The sequence below is a fragment of the Panicum virgatum genome, chromosome 8K (genome assembly GCF_016808335.1).
Source record: "Panicum virgatum strain AP13 chromosome 8K, P.virgatum_v5, whole genome shotgun sequence".
Lineage (NCBI taxonomy): Eukaryota > Viridiplantae > Streptophyta > Magnoliopsida > Poales > Poaceae > Panicum > Panicum virgatum.
In genome coordinates this window covers 16,323,740-16,344,738 of record NC_053143.1, presented here as the reverse complement: position 1 = coordinate 16,344,738, position 20,999 = coordinate 16,323,740, and the positions used below count along the sequence as shown (strand labels likewise).

General features: G+C 43.4%; 1 protein-coding gene across 1 annotated transcript; it reads left to right on the top strand.

Annotated features, from left to right (window-relative positions):
- Positions 1-14,157: 14,157 nt before the first annotated feature.
- Positions 14,158-15,549, top strand: LOC120645508 (aspartic proteinase nepenthesin-1-like). Its single transcript, XM_039922289.1, has one exon. It carries the CDS (start codon positions 14,158-14,160, stop codon positions 15,547-15,549), a length of 1,392 nt encoding a protein of 463 aa, XP_039778223.1.
- The last annotated feature ends 5,450 nt before the right edge of the window (positions 15,550-20,999 follow it).

The window sequence follows — 20,999 nt, the reverse complement described above, 5'->3', positions numbered from 1 at the left end:
CCTTATTCTCTGGCTCCGTCTTTTTTCGCTTCTTTGGCGGTGGCGGAGGAGGTGAACCAGGAGCTGGCGGCTCGGCAGGAGTAGTCGACGGCTGCCTAGCAGATGAACATGCATGAGAGTGTTCTGGGGCAGGTCCCGGAGACGGTGGCGGAGGAGGTGAACGATGAGCGTGTTGCGGCGATGCCGGCCTTGATCCCTGATCGGTAGGCTTGAGGATGATGTACCGCTTGTCCCATAGGATGTAACCATGAACGGCGTCTGCTAGTGTTGTCTCCCCGTCACCTCCAGAAATATCGAGCTCGAGATTCTTCCAATCATTGCACACCTCCTCAACCCCAACTTTAGCGTATCCAGCCGGGATCTCTTGCCCATGGTACACCTCGCCTGGTGTGCTTGGCATGGCGGAACCGTACGCTACCGTGAACCTTAAGTTCTTACTGCAAGTTTGAAGCGCACAAGGTGTCCGCTGGGTGATCTCATCCACTGGATAGTGCTGCTCGGCCGTCATATCAATAGCGACGATTCCCGTATCGGCAGGGAGGCCCGTGGAGGCGCAGCTGCTTTTACGTTGAGATAGGCCGGCCGCCTCGACATTAGGCTCTGCAGACGCCACTTGCTGTTGATGCTGCTGGCTCATTGATAAGGCCACCTGGCGTCTAACCTCATCTGCCATTCTTTCATCTTGTGAGACGAGCTGTTCCTCTAGCCTTCGCAAGTGCAGTCGCTCCTCGTTCTTCCTTCTATCTCGGCTTCTATATGTATCGATGTAATCACTTAAGCCAGATTTCCACAGAACCACTCCCTTGCCCCTTGTACACCCTAGATGTTTTGGGTTCTAAAGGGCATAAGTCAGCTCGTCTTTTTCTCTATTGGGCTGGAATGTCCCTTGGTCAACTGCTTGTATGACCTCCTGCATTATGCGGGTCACTTGCTGAATTTTCTGGACAAAGATGCACTCACCCGTCTCTTGGTTCAATGTTCCACCATGAGCATAGTACCAGTTCTTTGAACGTTCAGGCAAGGTGATGGTCGCAGGTGTGATATCTTTGTCAATCAAATCCTGCTCCATTTCCTCCCATTTTAGTTTTGCCAACTTGTACCCACCTTGCCCTAGAGTGTAATGATATACTTTCTTGGAGGCATTTTTCTTGGCCTTTTCCACGTTCCGAATCCCAAGCTCTGAAGACTTATATGCCACAAAGGCATTCCAGTGGTCCTTCTGCTTTGCAAGGTCTCCAGTAAACTCTGGCGTTTTCCCATTCTTGATATAATTCTTCATCAGATTCTTCTTAAATGTCTGAAGTTATTCGGCCATCTTGCTCAGGGTCCAGCGCTTGGCTGCTTCTTCTGATTCAGCCGGAACCGTGAAGTTCTTCTTCAGCTCCTGCCAGAGACACTCCTTTTCTCTTTCAGGCACCGCATCCCTTTGCTCGCTTGGATTGTTAGCTTTTCATAACCTAGAGCTTATAGGATGTGGTCCTGGACAAGACACCCACATTGCCTAACGTATTTCTTTGCGGCTACTTCTGGAGCGATCGGTTCGCCATCTGGAGCCACTTCTGTTATAATAAATCGCCCTTCCAATTTCTTTGTCGGGCCTCGCTTCGTTTTTTTGGCCAGCTGACTTGATGATCCAGATGGCTTCAAAAAAAATTCATATATATTCATGGTTATTACTCATTGTAAGTATGACAAATGAATAGAATGATCGATGTTAAGATATTTACATTTTGGTTCCCGTCATCAGCATCATCTGTTGGTTGATCAATTTCGTCGCCAGCGGACATATTGAGGTATATGTCGGTATTGGCGGCATCACCGGTGTCGTCGTCATGACCAGCCGCCGCGGCGCTACTGGATGCAATCATATCCATAAGGAACTGCTCATCATCCATCGCATCACGTCGCGGGTCCATTTGAACTAACTATTGAATATACAAATTGTTTTGATCAAATTATGCACCTATTTATCCAAAATTTCCAAACTAAATTGCAAGGAAACATCGAGCGACTTGGATCCAAATATTCAACTAAATTTCCAACTAAATTTGCACTCGAAATTTCCAAATTAAATTTTCAACAAAATTTCCAAACTCTAAATTTTCAAGGATCCAACTAAATTTCCAACAATCATTTCCAAACTAAATTTCTATACTAAATTTCCAAGGATCCAACTAAATTTCCAACAATCATTTCCAAACTAAATTCCATACTAAATTTTCAAACTAAATTTCCAAACTCTAAATTTCCATCTAAATTTTCAAGGATCCAACTAAATTTCCATCTAAATTTCCAACAACCATTTCCAAACTAAATTCCATCTAAATAAATCCAAATTAAGGTCAAATTACAAACAAATTAATACACTAAACAAATTAATGTGAATCACAACAAATTAACTTCAATTACAAAACAAATTAACTTGAATTACAAACAAATTAATGCAACAAATTGAATAATAAAAAAATAGTAGCCCTCAAATTTGAACCTAAAATTTAAACCAAGATTCAAATTTTAGGTTCAAATTGAGGGCTACTATTCCATCAAGAAGTGTCCTGCAGGGCAGGAGGCGCCGCCGGCCTACATGCCGACGTGTGGGCAGGGGGATCGGTGTGCGGCTCACAGGGGACGACGGCGCGGTGGCGCTCGGGGCGGGGACGTACGTCGACGACGCGGCGGGGCGGCGGCGCTCGGGGCGGACGACGACGTGGCGGGGCGGCAGCGGCGCTCGGGGTAGGACGATTTGGCGGCGGCGCGGTGGAGCGGGCTCGATGAGGACGTGGCTCGGGGGTCGAGGGGGCGACGCGTGCTCTCGAGGGCGGTGGACGGCGGCGGCACGGAGCTCCGAGGGCCGGGGCCACGCGGGGGACGGTGGCGCGAGGGCGGTGCGTGGGGTCGACGAGGCGGTGGCGCACGGGGCGGTGGTCGGCGACGCGGAGGCACAGTGCTCCGGGCCGGGGACGATGACGCGGCGGCGCTCTGGGGCAGGGCACGACGATGGCGATCGACCGGCGGTGGCTGCGGGATCAAGAAAATGGCAAAGTGTTGGAGAGGAGGCAGGGGAGAGGGGGCGTCGAGATATATTGGGGGAGGTCTTTGGTCCTGGTTCCAGCCACCACCCGGGACCAAAGGGTGTTTTTGCAAGCCGCGGCGAAAATGTGCCTGCGGTCCACCTTTAGTCCTGGGTGGATCTAACAACCGGGACAAATGTGGCCCGTTTTTCATTCTGGCGCCAAAACTTTGGACTATCAGCTTTTTTTTCATTTCTTGTTTATTTGTCTTTTGAAAATGAGATATCAGCTTTTAATTGCGTAGAAAAAAATTATGAGTCCAAAAATTATCAAACAAAGTTTTTATATTTATTTAGATTCTATATGTCGACCAAAAATATTGCATTTTTATTTAATCGATAGGACCCATAATTTATATGACTTTATACATAACTTAATTTTTATATTGACCATGCAAATATGTATTAGATAATAGAAATAATTCAAACTATTGGCTTTCGAAATAAAATGAGTTTCCTCAACACATTAATGTTAAAAAATTAATTTTCACATATAACTTAATCAATTCATGTTATTAGTCAACATGTTGTTTTGCGAGGAGTTTGTGAGTGCGAATATATATGTGCAAGTAGAAATTGATACAATACATATATAATCAAAATATTCAAATTCCCCATCACATGTTTATGAAATATTATATAATAATTCTAATACATCAAGGATCAGCAGGTACTGGTATGGTAACAGACTTTCGCTTCACAAATGTCCCTTGATTATGATCACGGCGCAAGTATGGAGCATCCTCATTGGCCAGCAGGATGTATGGATCAGCATTGACTGTGAAAGGTGGAATGTCAGCAAAGTTATTATAGTCCTCTGACAAGTCTGTCCCGTCCTCGACTCCAATGATATTTCTTTTACCTGAAAAGGACTATGTGTCGCTTTGACTCATCAGTTTGCTTTTTGATCCCCTTCTTTGGCTTGCTAGACATGTCCTTAACATAGAAAACCTAAAAAACTTCTTGGGCTAGGACGAATGGCTCGTCTCTCTACTCAAGATTGTTAAGATTAACTATTGTCATACCGTACTGATCTTTTGTTACTCTAGTCAGCTTCACGCACTGGCACCGAAATAGAGGCACCTTGAAATTGGGACGGTAATCTAGTTCCCATATCTCTTCAATGTAACCGTAAAATGTCTCCTTTTTTCCATTGCTGTCTGTGGCATCCATACGCACACCACTACTTTGATTTGTGCTTTTTTTTTTATCTTGGGCTGCGGTGTAAAATGTGTTCCCATTTATTTCGTACCCTTGGTACATTAAGATATTCCAAGATGGCCCCCTAGACAACAAGAACAGTTGTTCACCTATATCCATGTTATGCATTAGATGTCTCTGCAACCAGCTGCCGAAAGTGTCGATGTGTTGACGTGTAATTCAGGTTTCAGAGTTTTCTGGGAATTCCGAGGTTAGAATCTTCTTATGTTACTCGATATACGGATCCACCAAGGACGATTGTTGAAGAACCGTGTAATGCGCTTTCTTGAACGAGTCATCATTTATGCAGACAAGAGATTTTTTTCCCCTATTGTGCCCTTTCCATTTAGTCTCCCCTCATACCGTGATTCAGGGAACCCAATCGGTTTAAGATCATCAACAAAATCAACACAAAAGTCAATAACCTCCTCTGTTCCGTACGCACTGGCGATGCTTCCTTCTGGACGAGCATGGTTACAAACACATTTCTTTAGTACACCCATGAACCTCTCGAAGGAAAATATGTTGTGTAGAAATACAAGTCCGAGGATATCAATCTCTTTTACAAGGTGCACTAGAAGATGTGTCATAATGTTGAAGAATGATGGTGGAAATATCAGCTCAAATCCAACAAGACACTATACCACATCGTTCTGCAGCTTTGTCAAATTGTCTGGGTCAATTATCTTTTGAGAAATTGCATTGAGGAAGGCACATAGCTTCACGATGGTTAACCGCACGTTCTCAGGCAGAATCCCCCGCTGCACAATGGGAAGAAGTTCAGTCATAAGCACGTGGCAGTCGTGAGACTTTAGGTTTGTCAATTTCTTCTCTTGCAACTTTAGGATTCCTTTTATATTCGATGAGTATCCAGATGGGACCTTGACACTGCTCACGCATTCAAACATGCTTTCCTTTTCTTCTTTCCTAAGAGTATAGCTGGCGGGACTTAAATAGTGTCGTCCATTGTCTCGCTTTTCAGAATGTAGGGCATCTCTGTCTTCCATTCGTTGCAATTCCTGACGTGCTTCTAGTGTATCTTTATTCTTTCCGTACACTCCCAAGAATTCTATCAGGTTGACGCAAAGATTCTTTGTGAGGTGCATCACATCAATTGCATGGCAAACATCTAAGACTTCACAATATAGTAGCTCCCAAAAAATAGACTTCTTTTTCCACATGGGCGCCAATCCGTTGTCGCTCAGAACAGGCTGGCTACCTGGTCCCTTTCCAAATACTACTTCTAGATCTTTGACCATTTCCAACACATCGCTGCCAGTACGGTGCTTCGGTTTTGTTCGGTGGTCCACCTGCCCTTTGAAATACTTGCCTTTCCTTCGTACCTGAGTCAACCACGGGAAGAAACCGACGATGACCCATGTATACACACTTTCTGCAGTGAGTCAACCATATACTATTAGTATGCTCCAAACAGTATGTGCAGGCTCTATATCCCTTGTTCGATTGTTCCGACATGTTACTAAGAGCTGGCCAGTCATTGATGGTTACGAACAACAATACTCGTAGGTTGAAGTTCTCTTGTTTGTATTCGTCCCACATCCGTACACCTTCTTTACGCCATAGTAATAACAGTTCCTCGACCAATGGACTTAAGTACACATCGATGTCATTTCCGGACTACTTTGGGCCCGGGATAAGTATAGGCATCATGATGAATTTCCGCTTCATGCATAGCCATAGTGGAAGATTGTATATGTATAGAGTGACAGGCCAAGTGCTGTACCCACTACTCATCTCACCGAAAGGATTCATGCCATCTGTACTCAAACCGAACCTTATGTTTCTCGCATCCAAGGCAAAGTCAGTGTACGTTCTATCTATTTTTCTCCAATGTGACCCATCCGCTGGGTGTCTCAACTTTGAGTCTTGCTTGCGTTCCTCTTTATGCCATCGCATCAACTTAACATTATCTTTATTTCTAAATAGACGCTTCAAACATGGTATTCTAGGCGAGTACCACATGACCTTGGCGGGAACTCTCTTCTCGGGGCGCTCCCCCTTGACGTCCCCAGGATCATCTTTTCAGATCTTGTAACGCAATGCACCACATACGCGGCAAGCATCCAAATTCATGTAGTCACCTCGGTAGAGGATGCAGTCATTGGGAAATGCATGTATCTTCTGCACCTCCAATCCTAGAGGGCAAACAAGCTATTTCGCTTCGTACGTCGTGCTAGGCAATTCGTTGTCTTTAGGAAGCATTTTTTTCAAAAGTTTTAGTTATTCACCAAATCCCTTGTCTCATACACCATATGTTGCCTTCCATTGCAGCAACTCCAGTGTGGTGCCAAGCTTCTTCAACCCATCCTCACATTCTGGGTACAACAACTTGCGATGGTCCTCTATCATCTGCTGAAACTTTAACCTCTCTTTTTCACTCTCACAATCTTCCCGCTCACCGCACAATGCCTGCCCAAGCTCGTCGGTGGGCTCATTTTCTGCAGCATCTGCTTCAGGCTCTTCCATGGCAGTATCATCGTCAAAGGCACCGAATCCAGCATGGATTGGAATTTGGGCATCATCATAATCTACTTCTTCATTGTCTTTCATCATAACAAACTTTTCTCCATGTTTGGTCCAACATAAATATTTAGGCATGAAACCATGACGGGAAATGTGACTATGAAGGGTTATTCTAGAGAAATAATTTTTATTATTCTGGCAATGTAAGCATGGGCAGCACATAAAACCATTCTGCTTGTTTGCCTCGGCAATATTCAAAAAATAATGCAAGCCATCAATGAACTCTTTGGTACGTCGGTCAGCTTTGTATATCCATTGCCGGTTCATCTACATTGTTTGAATAACATGAATAGAAAAATAAATGGTCCAAAGTAATAACATTACACATACACCACAATTAATTAAAAGGTCTACATAATCCATCACACAAACATAATAATTTAAATGGTCCAATCTGAAATAATAGCAAATACAATACATGCATGCTAATACAAACTACTCACGAGACCTATTGACCGAGGCCTCGTGAACCGCCTCGCGAAGTCTCTCCACATTACGGTCAAATTCTGCTAACCCTGACGCTTCATGCCTTGCATTCTATCAAGCCATCAACCTGCGATCGTCATCCGTACCATGTAGTTCGACATTAAATTCACGCTGAAATTCGCGATTTTCTCGACCAAGTTCAAAGCATTGAAATGCTCTCTTAACCCAACGATGAATACGCCATCTCAGAAGTCCATCATGCTCCTCAGGTCGGAACTCAAGGGAATGTCTGGTGGGCTCCATTTGATTGCATACCACCGCTCGAGCAGGCGCACGACGCTCCAATGTACTCACATGTGGCAAACTCATACTCTCTACACATATCTTTACAACAATATAATGAAGACACATACAAAATACAACTAATTATTCATAATATAATAAAAAATTAATAAAATGCTAAATACTCACATTGTAATATATACATACTCATATTGTAATATATATACTCTCATTGTAAACAAAAATCTAGTTTTAATTTGTAATAATAATATGAACTCTCTATACATGGAAAATCACACATCAACTCTCTATACAAGAAAATTATACATCAACTCTCTATACTCATCTAGATAAACTAAAACAAGTAAATCTATCTATATATGCACAGTTAAAAGTACCACACACATTTGAGTTCAAATGGTATAAAAATGAAGAAACTTTCACAATTAAACCTCCCATTTCTCTATTTCTAAACAATAAAAACTGAGCTAAACAAGAAATGAATGATGAGAGGAATAAGCTCCTAACCTTTATAGCTGTTGAATGGATAGGAAATCAAAGAGTTTTCACAAATCGTGGACGAAATGGGCAAGAACTCCCCCCACCCGAGCCAAGAACAGTAAGAACACTGAGCTGAATGGCTCGGACGGGGGAGGAAGAAAGAGGATATAGGACGAGGCTCTTTTGTCCTGGTTGGAGCTACCAACCCGGACCAAATCCCCTCCATTTGTTCCGGTTGGTAGCTCCATCCGGGACTATTGGTCCCCCTTGCCCCCCACGCTGCCCCGGTTAGCCGTTGGATCCGGGACTAAAACACTCTTTGATCCCGGGTCCAAAGGCAGCCGGGACAAATGACTTGGACCAAAGGCCTGTTCTGTAGTAGTGCAACAAGAACTAAAGGGTCCTTCACAGGTTTGTCCCGGACTCCCCATCCTGGTTTGAAAACGGGACTAATGGGAGTTGGGAACTGGGACAAAAGGCCCATTCTCCAGTAGTGTACCAAGATACAGAGAAAGAGAACTCTGTATGCATTTATAAGCCTTAATTTGTCCTATGTGGAAGTTAATCGAAAGCTCTCATTCTTTAGTAATAGGTACTTTAGCTAGTATTGGCTTGGCTGAAAATGTTTGCCACGACCATAAGTATTGCCTTTTCTTTTTAAAATTAAAAATAGCGATTTTGCTGAAAGTGACTGAATTTTGTTTTGTATGGTGGACCCAACAAAAAATATATATTCACTGATATATAATAAGCTAACGTTCTCATTTTATCGTTTTCACATGACAGCCGGAGAAGATATCGCCATATTGGGAACAATAATAAGATGGTTTACTTGAGGGCAACGTATGCTATGTAAACCACCTTTGTATGCAAACTATGAAAATTCCAATCAAAGTCATTGGATCAACATCCAAGGGGAGGGGCGCAGAGACGTGGTAGGTGAGATTTGCAAAAGTGTGATTATCCAATCCAAAAACAGTTCCAAATTGTAAAATTATTCCATCTCCCATGCCCTTGGATGTTGATCCGATGATCCAGATTGGAGTTTCCATAGTTTGTATAAAAGGTAATTTGCATAGCATATGTTGTCTTACATGAGTCATAGTAGGTTCCCTCCCAACCCACGAGTAGGCCATATCGGGAACAAAGGTATTCTTTGATTGCAGTGGGACAACTGCTCAGGTCCACGTTTCGCACTTAGAGTTGTCATTTGGAGTAGGAAAGGAAGTATATACGCACAGGGCGATTTTTTGTGGGGAAAAAATATTTCCTTGCACTACTAAATAACAATTTGCAGGAACATCTTGTTTTTTTTCTAGGAACGGCTCAGAAGGTAACTCGGTCCTACAAAATGAGCAGGATTACTATAGTATCCAACCCACCCTTGGAAATGTATTTCTAAATGTCTGTCCGTCCCTAAAAATAGCCACCAGTTTTTGTGGCGGGTGACGCCATCACTTACCTCTAAAAATTATATTTCTAGAGCCAGGTAACGCCATGCATTTCTTAGGACGCGTGATGACGTGACGTGCCCCTACAAGTGGTCGCACGCAAAAATATTTATATCTTTTTTCATATGATCTCGGGTGATGTCAAACTTTGTATCAAAATTGTAGAGGTCGATGAGATCTAAAATTTTGTAGCTAATAACTTTTTTATTTAAGATCATTTACTTGTTCAAAAAATTATTGTAAGTTTTCTAATTTTAAAATCTAGAAGTTTTGATTTTTTTTCAAGTAACCTTCGATGTAGGGTAGCTTCGTATAAAAGTTGCTTTTCATGATTTAAAATTTTATAGTTTATATATTATTCATTTAGAATATGTTATAATCATAAGATTATCTACTAGTTGTACCATTAACTATATAGTGTCTCATACAACTCAAGTCATACTTTGAGGTTTCCACAAGCTAAACCTTTATACACACCAAAATATATTTAGAATATTTTTTTTCTGTATCTATAGTTCACCATAACCATAGTATAGAAATATTATTTTTTATTTGTTTTGCTATATTCAAAATTTTAAATAAATCTTTAGAATAAACTATTAGAATAAAATAAAAAATACTTTTAGAGGTGGATGGTTGCATCACCCGCCCCTGAAAATAGATCTAGCCATCTAGGGGCGGGTGATGACATCACCCGCTCTTACAAATCGATTGCAGAGTTAATACAAAAGAATAACATATCCTATAGAGTCATAAGTAATTATGTAGTGTGGTGAAGAGAAGGCTACACGCGAGACTTGAGGTTTGCGTTTCGAAACCCATTTGATCCATGTCGTCATATTTTGTCAAAAAATTGTATCTCTACAATAGAGGGGCATACGGTGGTGGCTGGTTGACTGGGATTTTTTTTCTTATTTTGCTATTTTCAAATTTTTCATTTTTTTATGTTTTGGAAATTGATATCTAGGGACGGTTCACGCCGTTACCCATCACTAGAAATGCATGACCTGTCCCTAGAAATCGATTTGTAGGGACTGGCATGTTTTCTTCTCCAGCAAATAACTATTTCACTAAAAAAGGGATTTTTAGGTGCGGGTAAAAATGTATTTTCAGAGATGAGTGTGATACTTCTAGTTCTTGCAGCTAAAAATCAATTTGGAGAGGTAAGTCATGGCCTCACCCACCCCTGTAAATTGATTTGTAGGGGTGGCTGAGCCCATGGTCCGCCCCAATGATTTCCAGAAAATGGAAAATTAGAAAAAATACTAAAAAATAGAAAAATAAAAAAGCAAAAATATTCCAGCTAATTGGACACCACTACAAGCCCCATTTACTTTCGAGGTACAATTTTTTTTACCCCTACAAATTGATTTCCAGAAAATAAAAAATTTTGTCAAAAAATTTCATATTATTAGTAGAGGGGCTTGTAGTGGTGGCCGATTAGCTAGGATTTTTTTTTTATTTTGCTCCTCACCATAATACTACACGGTCACCTGTGACACTACATGATAGGAATTTGTTGGTGTGAATTTATGTGAGCGAGCATCTGCGTGTTTCACATAAAAGTAATTAATTTGTTATTGGGAGCGCATGATTAAGGTCAAAGTAATTTCAACACAAGGGATCAATAGTTGAGTACTACCTCGATGTTTACGACATCGATTTCGTAAGAATTTTCTAGGAATCAACGCAGATTACGAGGAATCAGGAAATACTAGCTAAAAGAGACTGTCGACATTGGTTTTCCCAAAAAAACAAGAACATTTTTTCGAAGTAATTTCCGGAAAGACAAAGATGAGCTGCTCTAATTGTGGGTTCTAAATGGTCAAAACACAACAATGTAGCGACAAGAAAAAAAGTTGAACTAAGACTGTTGCGGCTACAAGATCTGTAGCAACGAGGGGCGTTGATTCCGACCTGGATCTATACGTACAGAAGTTCATGTGGAGATCAATGCAAATAACCCGCCTTCCAGGAAATTGCCATGCTTCGTCGGCATCATTCATCTGTTGCCTTCGTAAGAACCTAGGTACCCCCAGCCTGTGCTATCTTGTACTAGATATAGCAGCAGTCTACAGCTGACCCAAACACTTTTTTTTTGCGAGGATACAGCTGATCCAAACAACAATAACCTTATCCCATTTCTGAATTGCAAGAATAGTAGTATAGTACAGTAATTTGTTGCCAAATTAACTTCACTTAGTTACATGATTTGGTATATATACTCCCTCCATCTCAAATTATTAGTCGTTTTAGCTTTTCTAGAAATATATAGTTTTGCTATGCATATATATATATATATTATTATGTGTAGATCTATGCATTTACAAAAGTCAAAATGACTAATAATTTGAAATGGACGGAGTAGATTTTTCCAATAATATTGTCTGTTGGATCGTGTTTAATCATAGATAGAACATCTTGTCTTACTATTAAATCTATGTAAAGAAATATATATAAAATATCTTATCATACTGTTACTAATTCAAGGCTCCATTATAATCTTGAAAAGACACATTAAAATAAAGAGATGATAAATCTCTATAATTTCTCGCATAACCTAGAAACAATAGCCATTTGGACCTGAAAATTTACCCATCACTACCATGATAAAAATATTAAAAAAATAATCCCTTAAATCTACATCCAAAATTACCAACCATTGCCATTATGAAAGCAGTCCAAGTAATCCCAAAATAGTAGCCCTATCATTCTCTATATATCTTGTAACACCCAACATCATCCAAACATTACTCGTCAGTTGGAATGTGTCCAATGCGCATAGCACATTTCTTATTACAGATTCATTTTCGTTGCTTGTAGAAAGGATTCACATGGCATTGTGGTTTAGTACCACAACCACATGTTGATTCGACGGGCAAACACCTACTTCTACTATAAGATATTGGGCTGGGCATTTATCAACTTATGCCATTATAAAAGCAAATCCAATATATATATATATATATTGTTATGGTATAATGCACCTGGGTGCATTCTGTATAGAGAATGCACCCACCCTCTCAATTGCAACTACTGTGACTGTTCTAGTTGCAACTGGATTGTGTCCAATTGCAACGGTTCGCGTCCAGTTGCAACCGGGTCAGTCCGAGTTGCAACCGGTTTGTGTCCAGTTGCAATTAGTTCCGTCTAGTTGCAATTGGTCTATTCTTCTTGTTGCAATTGATGTAGTCTCTCAGTTGCAATTGCAGGGTATAAGTGCATTTTGTACACAGAATGCACCTTGTTGCAACGTTCACTAACTAGACTTGCAACTAGGTTGTAACTAGTTGAAACCGGTAGCAATTGTGCAAAAACAAGGTTCTAAGTGGTCGCAACTAGTGCTAACTACGCTACAACCAAGTTGCAATTGTAATGTAGCTATGATAGCAACTCATAGTATCGTGATGTTGCAATTACATACTTAAAAAAAAGTTCATCAAATATAGTCTTCATGGATCTCGTTTTGTTAAGCACATTTTTTCCAATAACCTGATGCAAATAGATCTGAAATCGGAGCTAGATATTGTATTTTTTTTTATCCAAATCAATAAAAGATTCTCTGCATGCGGCTTCCTGGTGGGTGGCGGGATTGAGCTGTGGTTGGTTGACGAGTCCGGCGGAGGGTCTGTGCATTTGCTATAGCAATGCACTTTGTTGCATTTTAGTCTCGTCGTGTGTGTGTGTGTATATATATATATATATATATATATATATATATATATATATATATATATATATATATATATATATATATATATATATATTACCCACATTATCAAAATAACATAAAATGACTATTTTTCTACAAAATTCAATATTATTCCACTTAATCTAAAAGTTAATCCAAAGTTACCCCTAAATTTGAATATAGATTACCAAGATGTGACATCATTAAAATAACCTAATGTAACACGTAAATCTACTTGTGAATTGACCACATATATCATTATAAAGTCCATATGGGAAGTAATTAACCACATGTATCATTATAAAATCTACATGGGAATTAACCACATATAGGTCAAACTAAGGCTATAAAGTAATTATGTTGCTATCTAAAGCTTATGACAACCGAATAAAGATAAGTATGTATCTATATGAGTATTGCGTTATATATTTAATAAATGTGTGTGTGTGTGAGAGAGAGAGAGATCAGTAATCTTGATTCTATGGGCCTATTTTCTTTCCTTATGTTTATAATATTAATACTTACAACTCATAATTACTGACAGTGACCTATATATGTGTGGGAGCATGAGTTGATGGACTAGTAATAACACGCATTATGTGTATCACTATATCTGTGCTAGATATATGCCTAATGATTAGTAAAAAATGTTCTTAGCGGTAATGTTCCAAAAGATCGTTTTGTCCGTAGTAATTAAGAGCCAACCTATCTTAAGAAATTGATAATATGCGGGGTTTTGGTTATTTCAAAGAGAAACTTTAAACAGTTTGCCCTTCCTGTAAAAGTTCCTGATAATATATGCACATTTTGATCTAAACTTTCATTAGCATTGTACTGTTGGGCGTTGGCTTAGGCCATGTACGTACATGCTTACACACAACAAGGTTTATTTTATGTAGGGATCGCAATCTGGCGGAATTTTCTATATCCCTGGGCATGTCGCCAACTATATATATACTCTCCTACCGGCCCATGTAAACGTATCAAGCAAAATGGCTGCTAAGATAGCTCTCCTCGCACTTATGGTCTCCTTCCTCGCCGCAGCTCAGGCCGCCCATGGCCGCCACGCCGAACGCCGCGGCTTTCGCGCCACCTTGATCCGCCGCACCAAGACCGCCAACATCAACTTCACGGAGGCCGCTCGTCAGTCTCACCACCGGCTGTCAGTGCTCGCCTCCCGGCGGCTCGACGCGGCCTCGAGCCACATGAATGGAAAGATACCGCTGCGGATGGACGGCGAAGGTGGTGCCTATGACATGGACTTCTCCATCGGCACGCCGCCGCAGGACCTAACGGCCCTCGCCGACACCGGCAGCGACCTCATCTGGACCAAGTGCGGCGCCTGCGCGTCGTGCGCGCCGCAGGGCACCCCTTCCTACTACCCGAACAAGTCGTCGACATTCTCCAAGCTCCCGTGCTCCGACCCTCTCTGCGGCGCCCTCAAGTCCGATAAGCTCGCGACGTGCCCTGCCAGCGGCGCGGAGTGCGACTACACGTACTCCTACGGCCTCGGGGACGGCGACACCTTCACCCAGGGCTACCTCGCCAGCGAAACCATCACTCTCGGCGGCGCCGCCGCGCCGGGCGTGGGCTTCGGGTGCACCAACGTGTCGGAGGGCGAATACGGCAAGAGCTCATCCGGCCTCGTTGGGCTCGGCCGCGGGCCGCTGTCCCTCGTCTCCCAGCTCAACGCCGGCGCCTTCTCGTACTGCCTCACCAGCGACGCCTCCAAGGCCAGCCCTCTCCTGTTCGGCTCGATGGCCAGCTTGTCGGGCTCCGGCATCCAGTCCACCGGGATCCTCACGTCCACCTCCAGCACCGTCTACACCGTGAACCTCGAGCACATCTCCATCGGTTCGGCGACGACTCCCGGAACCGGAGGCGACGGCGTCGTGTTCGACTCCGGCACGACGCTGACGTTCCTCTCGGAGCCGGCCTACACGCAGGCGAAGGAGGCGGTGCTCTTGCAGACGAAACTTGACCGGGCGGCGGACAGGCTCGGGTTCGAGGCGTGCTTCTTCGAGCAATACAGCGGTGGCGGCGACCCCGAGGCGGCCGTGCCGGCGATGGTGCTCCACTTCGCCGGCGGCGCCGACATGGCCCTGCAGGTGCGCAACTACTTCGTGGACGTGGGCGGCGGCGTGGCGTGCTGGGTCGTGCAGAGGTCTCCCAGCCTGTCCATCATCGGGAACATCATGCAGATGGACTTCCACGTCCGGTACGACATCGACAACTCGGTGCTGTCGTTCCAGCCGGCGGACTGCGAGAGCCTCCAAGGGAGTGCGGCCTCGGTCTCGGCGGCTCCCCTCGTAGCAAAATTCCAGGGCATTCTCCTGCTGGCAGCGTTGCATTTTTTGTATGCTGCGTTCCAGGCGTGCAGTTAATAGTAGAGTAGTGGCAGGGAAAAACTACTGGAAACGTATTTGAATTGTCAGTCATGATGTTGTGTTGTGTAATCAGTTACCGCGCAGACAATAATTTAATTTGAGAAAATTAAAGGACAAATAAATATACATGGCCTAACAATTAATAAGCTAGCTCTCAACTTTATTGATCTGATTATGTACAGCTTAGAAACCACTACTCCCTTCATTGTATATATCTATGGAACAAAAACTTTTGAAAAGACTTCTCACCAGATTAGAAACACCAAACCTCTCACGTTGGACCTACTTGTCAGAATTGAAAATGATGGAGAGGGATGCAGACCCATAAAAATAGGTTGTTACACAATAGTTCTGCCAGAAACTAGAACATTTTTCTCACAGCTGCCCTCGCTTACCCACCCGTAACCCGTGTTTCTTTCTCAAATCTTGCAAAAATCATAGCTCCTCCATCTCATCTCTTTCCTTCTGCGCGTTTCCCTTTCCCTTCGTCCCCATACACACCACCGCTCCCCGCCTTGTACACCGGCACCGCCCTTGTGATGCCCGCCAAACTACAAGGTTTCTCCCATGATACAATGGCCTAAATGTGTTGCAATAGGCCCAAAATGGTTGCAATAGGCGCAATTGCAACACAATGACTTGGTAAAAAGTGGTGGAAAGTACCTCCGTAGTCTAAAGTTTGCACCATCAAATTCATTTTGGCGTTGCATGGATATACGGATTGCAACATAATGAGGTGTGGCAATTAACAACTAATGTAACGTTTGTGTTGGTGGTAACAAAATACTAATGCAACGCATGTGGTGTTGCCCTAGGTGGTAGTTGCATCGTATCCCAAGTGTTGCAGTATGCGTATTGGCAACGAAAATTGGTGTTACAAACAAACATACTGCCACGCAGCATAAAATGGCAATAATAGAACCCTTTATTGCCATGCTCGTAGATTTGTTTCTATACACGGCTCGGCAGAGGCTGCGCACGCGCTCGCAGATCCCTGGCGTTTTAAGGCTGCGGCGACGGCAAGACGGCAACGAGGTGTTTGGGTCAATGGTGTGCGTTTGGTGCTCGGCAGGTGTTTGGCGGAATGCCGTGGAGGCCTTGGTGCGTTGCAAACGCGGCGGCACGACGTCGGCAACAGCGGCGGATACAGGAAGGGGGCTAGGGGGCTCAAGTCCCCCCTAAGAGCCCCTAATTACACGTAAAACACTGTAGTAATAGCATCAAATCACCATTAAATCTTCACACAAATCAACATCTCCATTGTTTCAGCCCCCCCTTGTCTCTCATCCTGCATCTGCCATTGGTCGGCAAAGACCCAAGCGGTGGCATGGCGACGGCTTCAGTTTGGATCCACGATGGTCGGGTTCGTGCGCGTGTGAGCACTTGGGTAGCCGAGATGCGGCGCGGTCATCGGCACCCCGGCCGGCCGGACGGGGCACGGACGCAGGCACGGGCACCTGGGAAGCTAGGGCCACGACAGGATCAGCGGCGCTCGGGGCGGGACAGCGACGGGCCGCGTCGGTAGGGCGTACGGCAGAACAGCTCGGCTCGGCAAGAACTCTGCCGGGCATGGCAAAAGGCTCGGCCTTTTGGGCTAGGTAGAGCACATCGAGGGCAAGGCGGAACTGGGAATAGGTACAGAACCGCGGCAAGGTGGGTGCGCGTTCAAGCGCAGAATGCTCACTACTACTACTACAGAAACACTAATTTGTCCCGGTTGGGAAACCCATGTTGTCCCGGTTTCCCAACCGGGAATGCCAGGCCGGGATAAAAGGGGGTGCCCTTTTGTCCCGGGTCTGGCAACCGGGACAAAAAGCACCCTTTTGTCCCGATTGGTACCAACCGGGACAAAAGGGGCTGCTAGCGCCACGTGCTTGGCGCATTCCGGGACAAAAGGTCCATTTTTTTCTGTTTCTCTTTTCTCAATTCTTTTTCTATTTCAATTATACTTTTACATTTCAATTAAACTTATGTATTAGAATTCAGTGTGTAAGATCTCCACTAATATATACATATATATAGTTATTTATATAATATTTGTCCTAGATAGTTTCCATATATAAACATATATATATGCACATATATATTATTGGAGGGCTTAAATATATAATACATACATACTCATAAATAGAAATATAATACATACACACACATATATATTTACATAGGTATATTCATTCTTAATTATATATATACGCGTATATTATCATATTTGCTGTGATTGTCAATGTGAGATTGTCCATCATAGTAGAATTCGCCTTTTGGATCGAGGACTTGCTCAACAATAAATCCGGACAATTGTTCTTGAATTGCCATAATCTTTTCCTCCGGTATGAGTTTATCGTGCATCTCCTCGACCTATGGAAAAAGGAGATAATTAATTTCGACTAATTAAAATACGATTTCAAACATTAACAAGTTTTTTACTTACTTCCTCCTCCCAATCTGCCAAGGCCTTTGGAGGACCTACTAGACCGTGGATGTTCTCGCATACTACATAGTATGCGCATAAATTAGTGCTTTGTTTCTGCCTCATACACTTTAAGAGAGAAGAAATTATCAGGTATTTACATGAATATATAATAAAACTAATGAAACATGCAACGAATCATCCAAGTGCGTACCGCAAAATCTGTCTTGATCTTCAATTCCTTGTCCAATTTGCCTGGATGATTTTTAGCGACTTGTTTCCAAACCATGTGCATGATTAGAACAATTATAGTCAAGTAACAAAGTGATTCAAATTATCGGTCATCGACGGAGTAGTGGTAGAATTACTTTTTCATCATGTTAAGAAGATCTTCGTATTGTTCTGGATTTCTCCTCAATGAGTCCATAACCACAAGTAGGCTCTTCTCGGGAGTTATGACAATTAGGACCCAGTGTTCACTGCAAGATTATACGGAGGCAGTTCTTGGTAGTTAAGGTTTAAACAATTCGATTACAGAATATAAAGAGTTAGACGGAAGGAATCACTCATGCAAAGTTGTAAGGAAACAACATCATTTGCTTATTGTGATGAACGCATATGTACTTGAACTAGTTTTGGAATATCTCATCAGAATTGTCGCGTAGAAGCCTCCAATTACAAGTAATTGGGTCGATGAAGCCGAGGTGAGAGTATCCCTTTCTCCTGCAAGTTTGTATCTCCATTCTACATGATACCGAATAAATCAAGGGATCAGTATGTTGAGATCATGCAAAATAATATGTAAGGAGAGTAAAATACTTACAGAACCCACAAGCCGACCATAGAGATGTCGAGGTCCTCCTGATGGAATAGTTGGTAAACTTCTTCCCAGTTTATCCATATAATGGCCTCCCCCCGTAAGAAATTGTCATCTTTAATCTTTGCGCCCTACATGAAGATGCAATCAGCCATCGGACGCATGTAGTGCTGGTGCAGCTTATACTTTTGCGTTGGAAGCACGGACACTACTTCGGGGGGTACAAGAGATTTGCCCAGCTCATACGTCCATTTGACGGCCACATCGGCCTTTGGAATATCTTCTCCCCCTGCAATCTGAGCCGCCGTCAGGTTTGATTCATTAAAAAATGTAAAAAAGTCTTGTTGTTGCGTCGTCTGTCCCACTACGATAGGCTCTATTGATTATTTCTTTTGGGCTCCGAGCTGTGGAATGTCGGACGACGACGACTTTGATTGTCTCTTCTTTTTCTCAGTAGTTTTGATAATTGTGCGGTCGTAGTCTGAAGGGGGATCTCTCGGAATGAATTTTCTCTTATTTGCTTTGCACATTCCCTTAAAAAATTTCAAATCTCCCGGATTTATCACTTTCTCGGGCTCCGGCTTCGGCTTGGAGTGCTCTTTAAGTCTTTCAACAGTCCTCCAATCGCATTCTTCAATACTTAGGTCCCAGGGTTTAATAGGAGCCTCCTTTGTTTTTTTCTTTTTTTCATTCTTCTTTGGAGGCTCCTTAGCCGGTGCAGCTACCTTCTTTGCCGACGGCTGTTTCTGCTTCTTTGCCAGCGGCGGAGGGGGTGACCATGGAGGCGACGGTGATGCTTGTGTGTTCATCGGCGCATGAGATGATGGTGATGGAGAATGTGCCGGTGAACCTTGCCGAGACAGTGCTGCCCTTGGGGAGTTTTGTGGAGATGACGGCCTTGGAGAGGCATGCTGAGATGCCGGTCTTGGTGTTCGATCATCCGACTTTAGGACAATATAGCGCTTATCCCATAGGATGTTGTCATGAATGGCTTCTGCTAGTGTCCTCTCCCCATCGCCTCCAGGAATATCAAGCTCGAGCATCTCCCAACCCTGGCATACCTGCTCCACGCCAACTCTTGTATATCCTACTGGAATTTGCTGCGCGTGGTACACGCCGCCTGGTTGGGTTGGCATGGCGGTACCATACGCAACAGTGAACATTAAGTTCTTAATGACAGTCTGCAGGTCACAAGGTGTCTGCTGGGTGATCTCATCCACTGGAAATCGCTGTGGGGCCGTCGCTTCAACTGTGGCCTGGATCCCCATTAGCTCAATGGCGATGTCTGTGGAAGCACAGCTGCTTTTCCGCTGAGACAGATGATCGGCTGCGACATTAGGCTCTGGAGGTACTGGTTGCGCTTGCTGTTGTTGGCTCATTGCTATGGCCACATGGCATTGAACCTCTTCCTCCAGTCTTTGATCGTGTGACATGAGCCGTTCCTCTAGCCTTCCCAAGTGCTCCCGCTCATCATTCTTTCTTCTTTGCCGGCTTCTGTATGATTCAATGTAATCCCTGAACCCATACTTCCACGGAACCACGCCTTTGCCTCTTGTGCGGCCCGGATGCTCTGGATTCCCAAGGGCGTAAGTCAGCTCGTCCATCTCTCTATCCGGCTGGAATATTCCCTCGGTCGCTGCTTGTATGGCCTCCTGTAGTCTCTGGGCTGCTAGATGGATATTTGGCCTATAGATGCAGGCCCCAGTCAATGGGTCCAAGCTTCCCCCGTGACCATAAAATTATGTCCTTGACCTTTCAAGCCAGTTCATCCGGATTGTCTTATTAATTTTTTGGCGGCAGCTTCTGGAGCGATCGGTTCGCCATCTGGACCAAATTCCATTATAATGAACCATCCTTCCAGTTTTTTTGTCAGGCCTCACTTCGTCTTTTTCTGCTGCGACGATGATCCAGATGGCTATAAAAAACATTCATAGTATTCATATAGATTCAGATGAAAATATGATTTTCAATACAAGTAAGTATAGTTGTGATATGTACATTAGCACTTTGTTCACCAGCAGCGTCATCCTGAATAGATGGTGCCTCAATTCCATCACTGGACATATTCAAATATATGTCGGTATTGCTGCCATCATCAGCTTGTTCAGTGGCATCTCCTTGACCTTCGGCAATCATATTCAACAGGAACTATTCGTCTTCTGCGTCTGTGTGTCGCGGGTCCATCGTAACTAAAATATGAATACAAATAAAATCCTTAAG

Coding starts and splice junctions, on each gene's coding strand:
- LOC120645508 (XM_039922289.1), top strand. CDS start 14,158: ATGGCTGCTAAGATAGCTCTCCTCGCACTTATGGTCTCCTTCCTCGCC.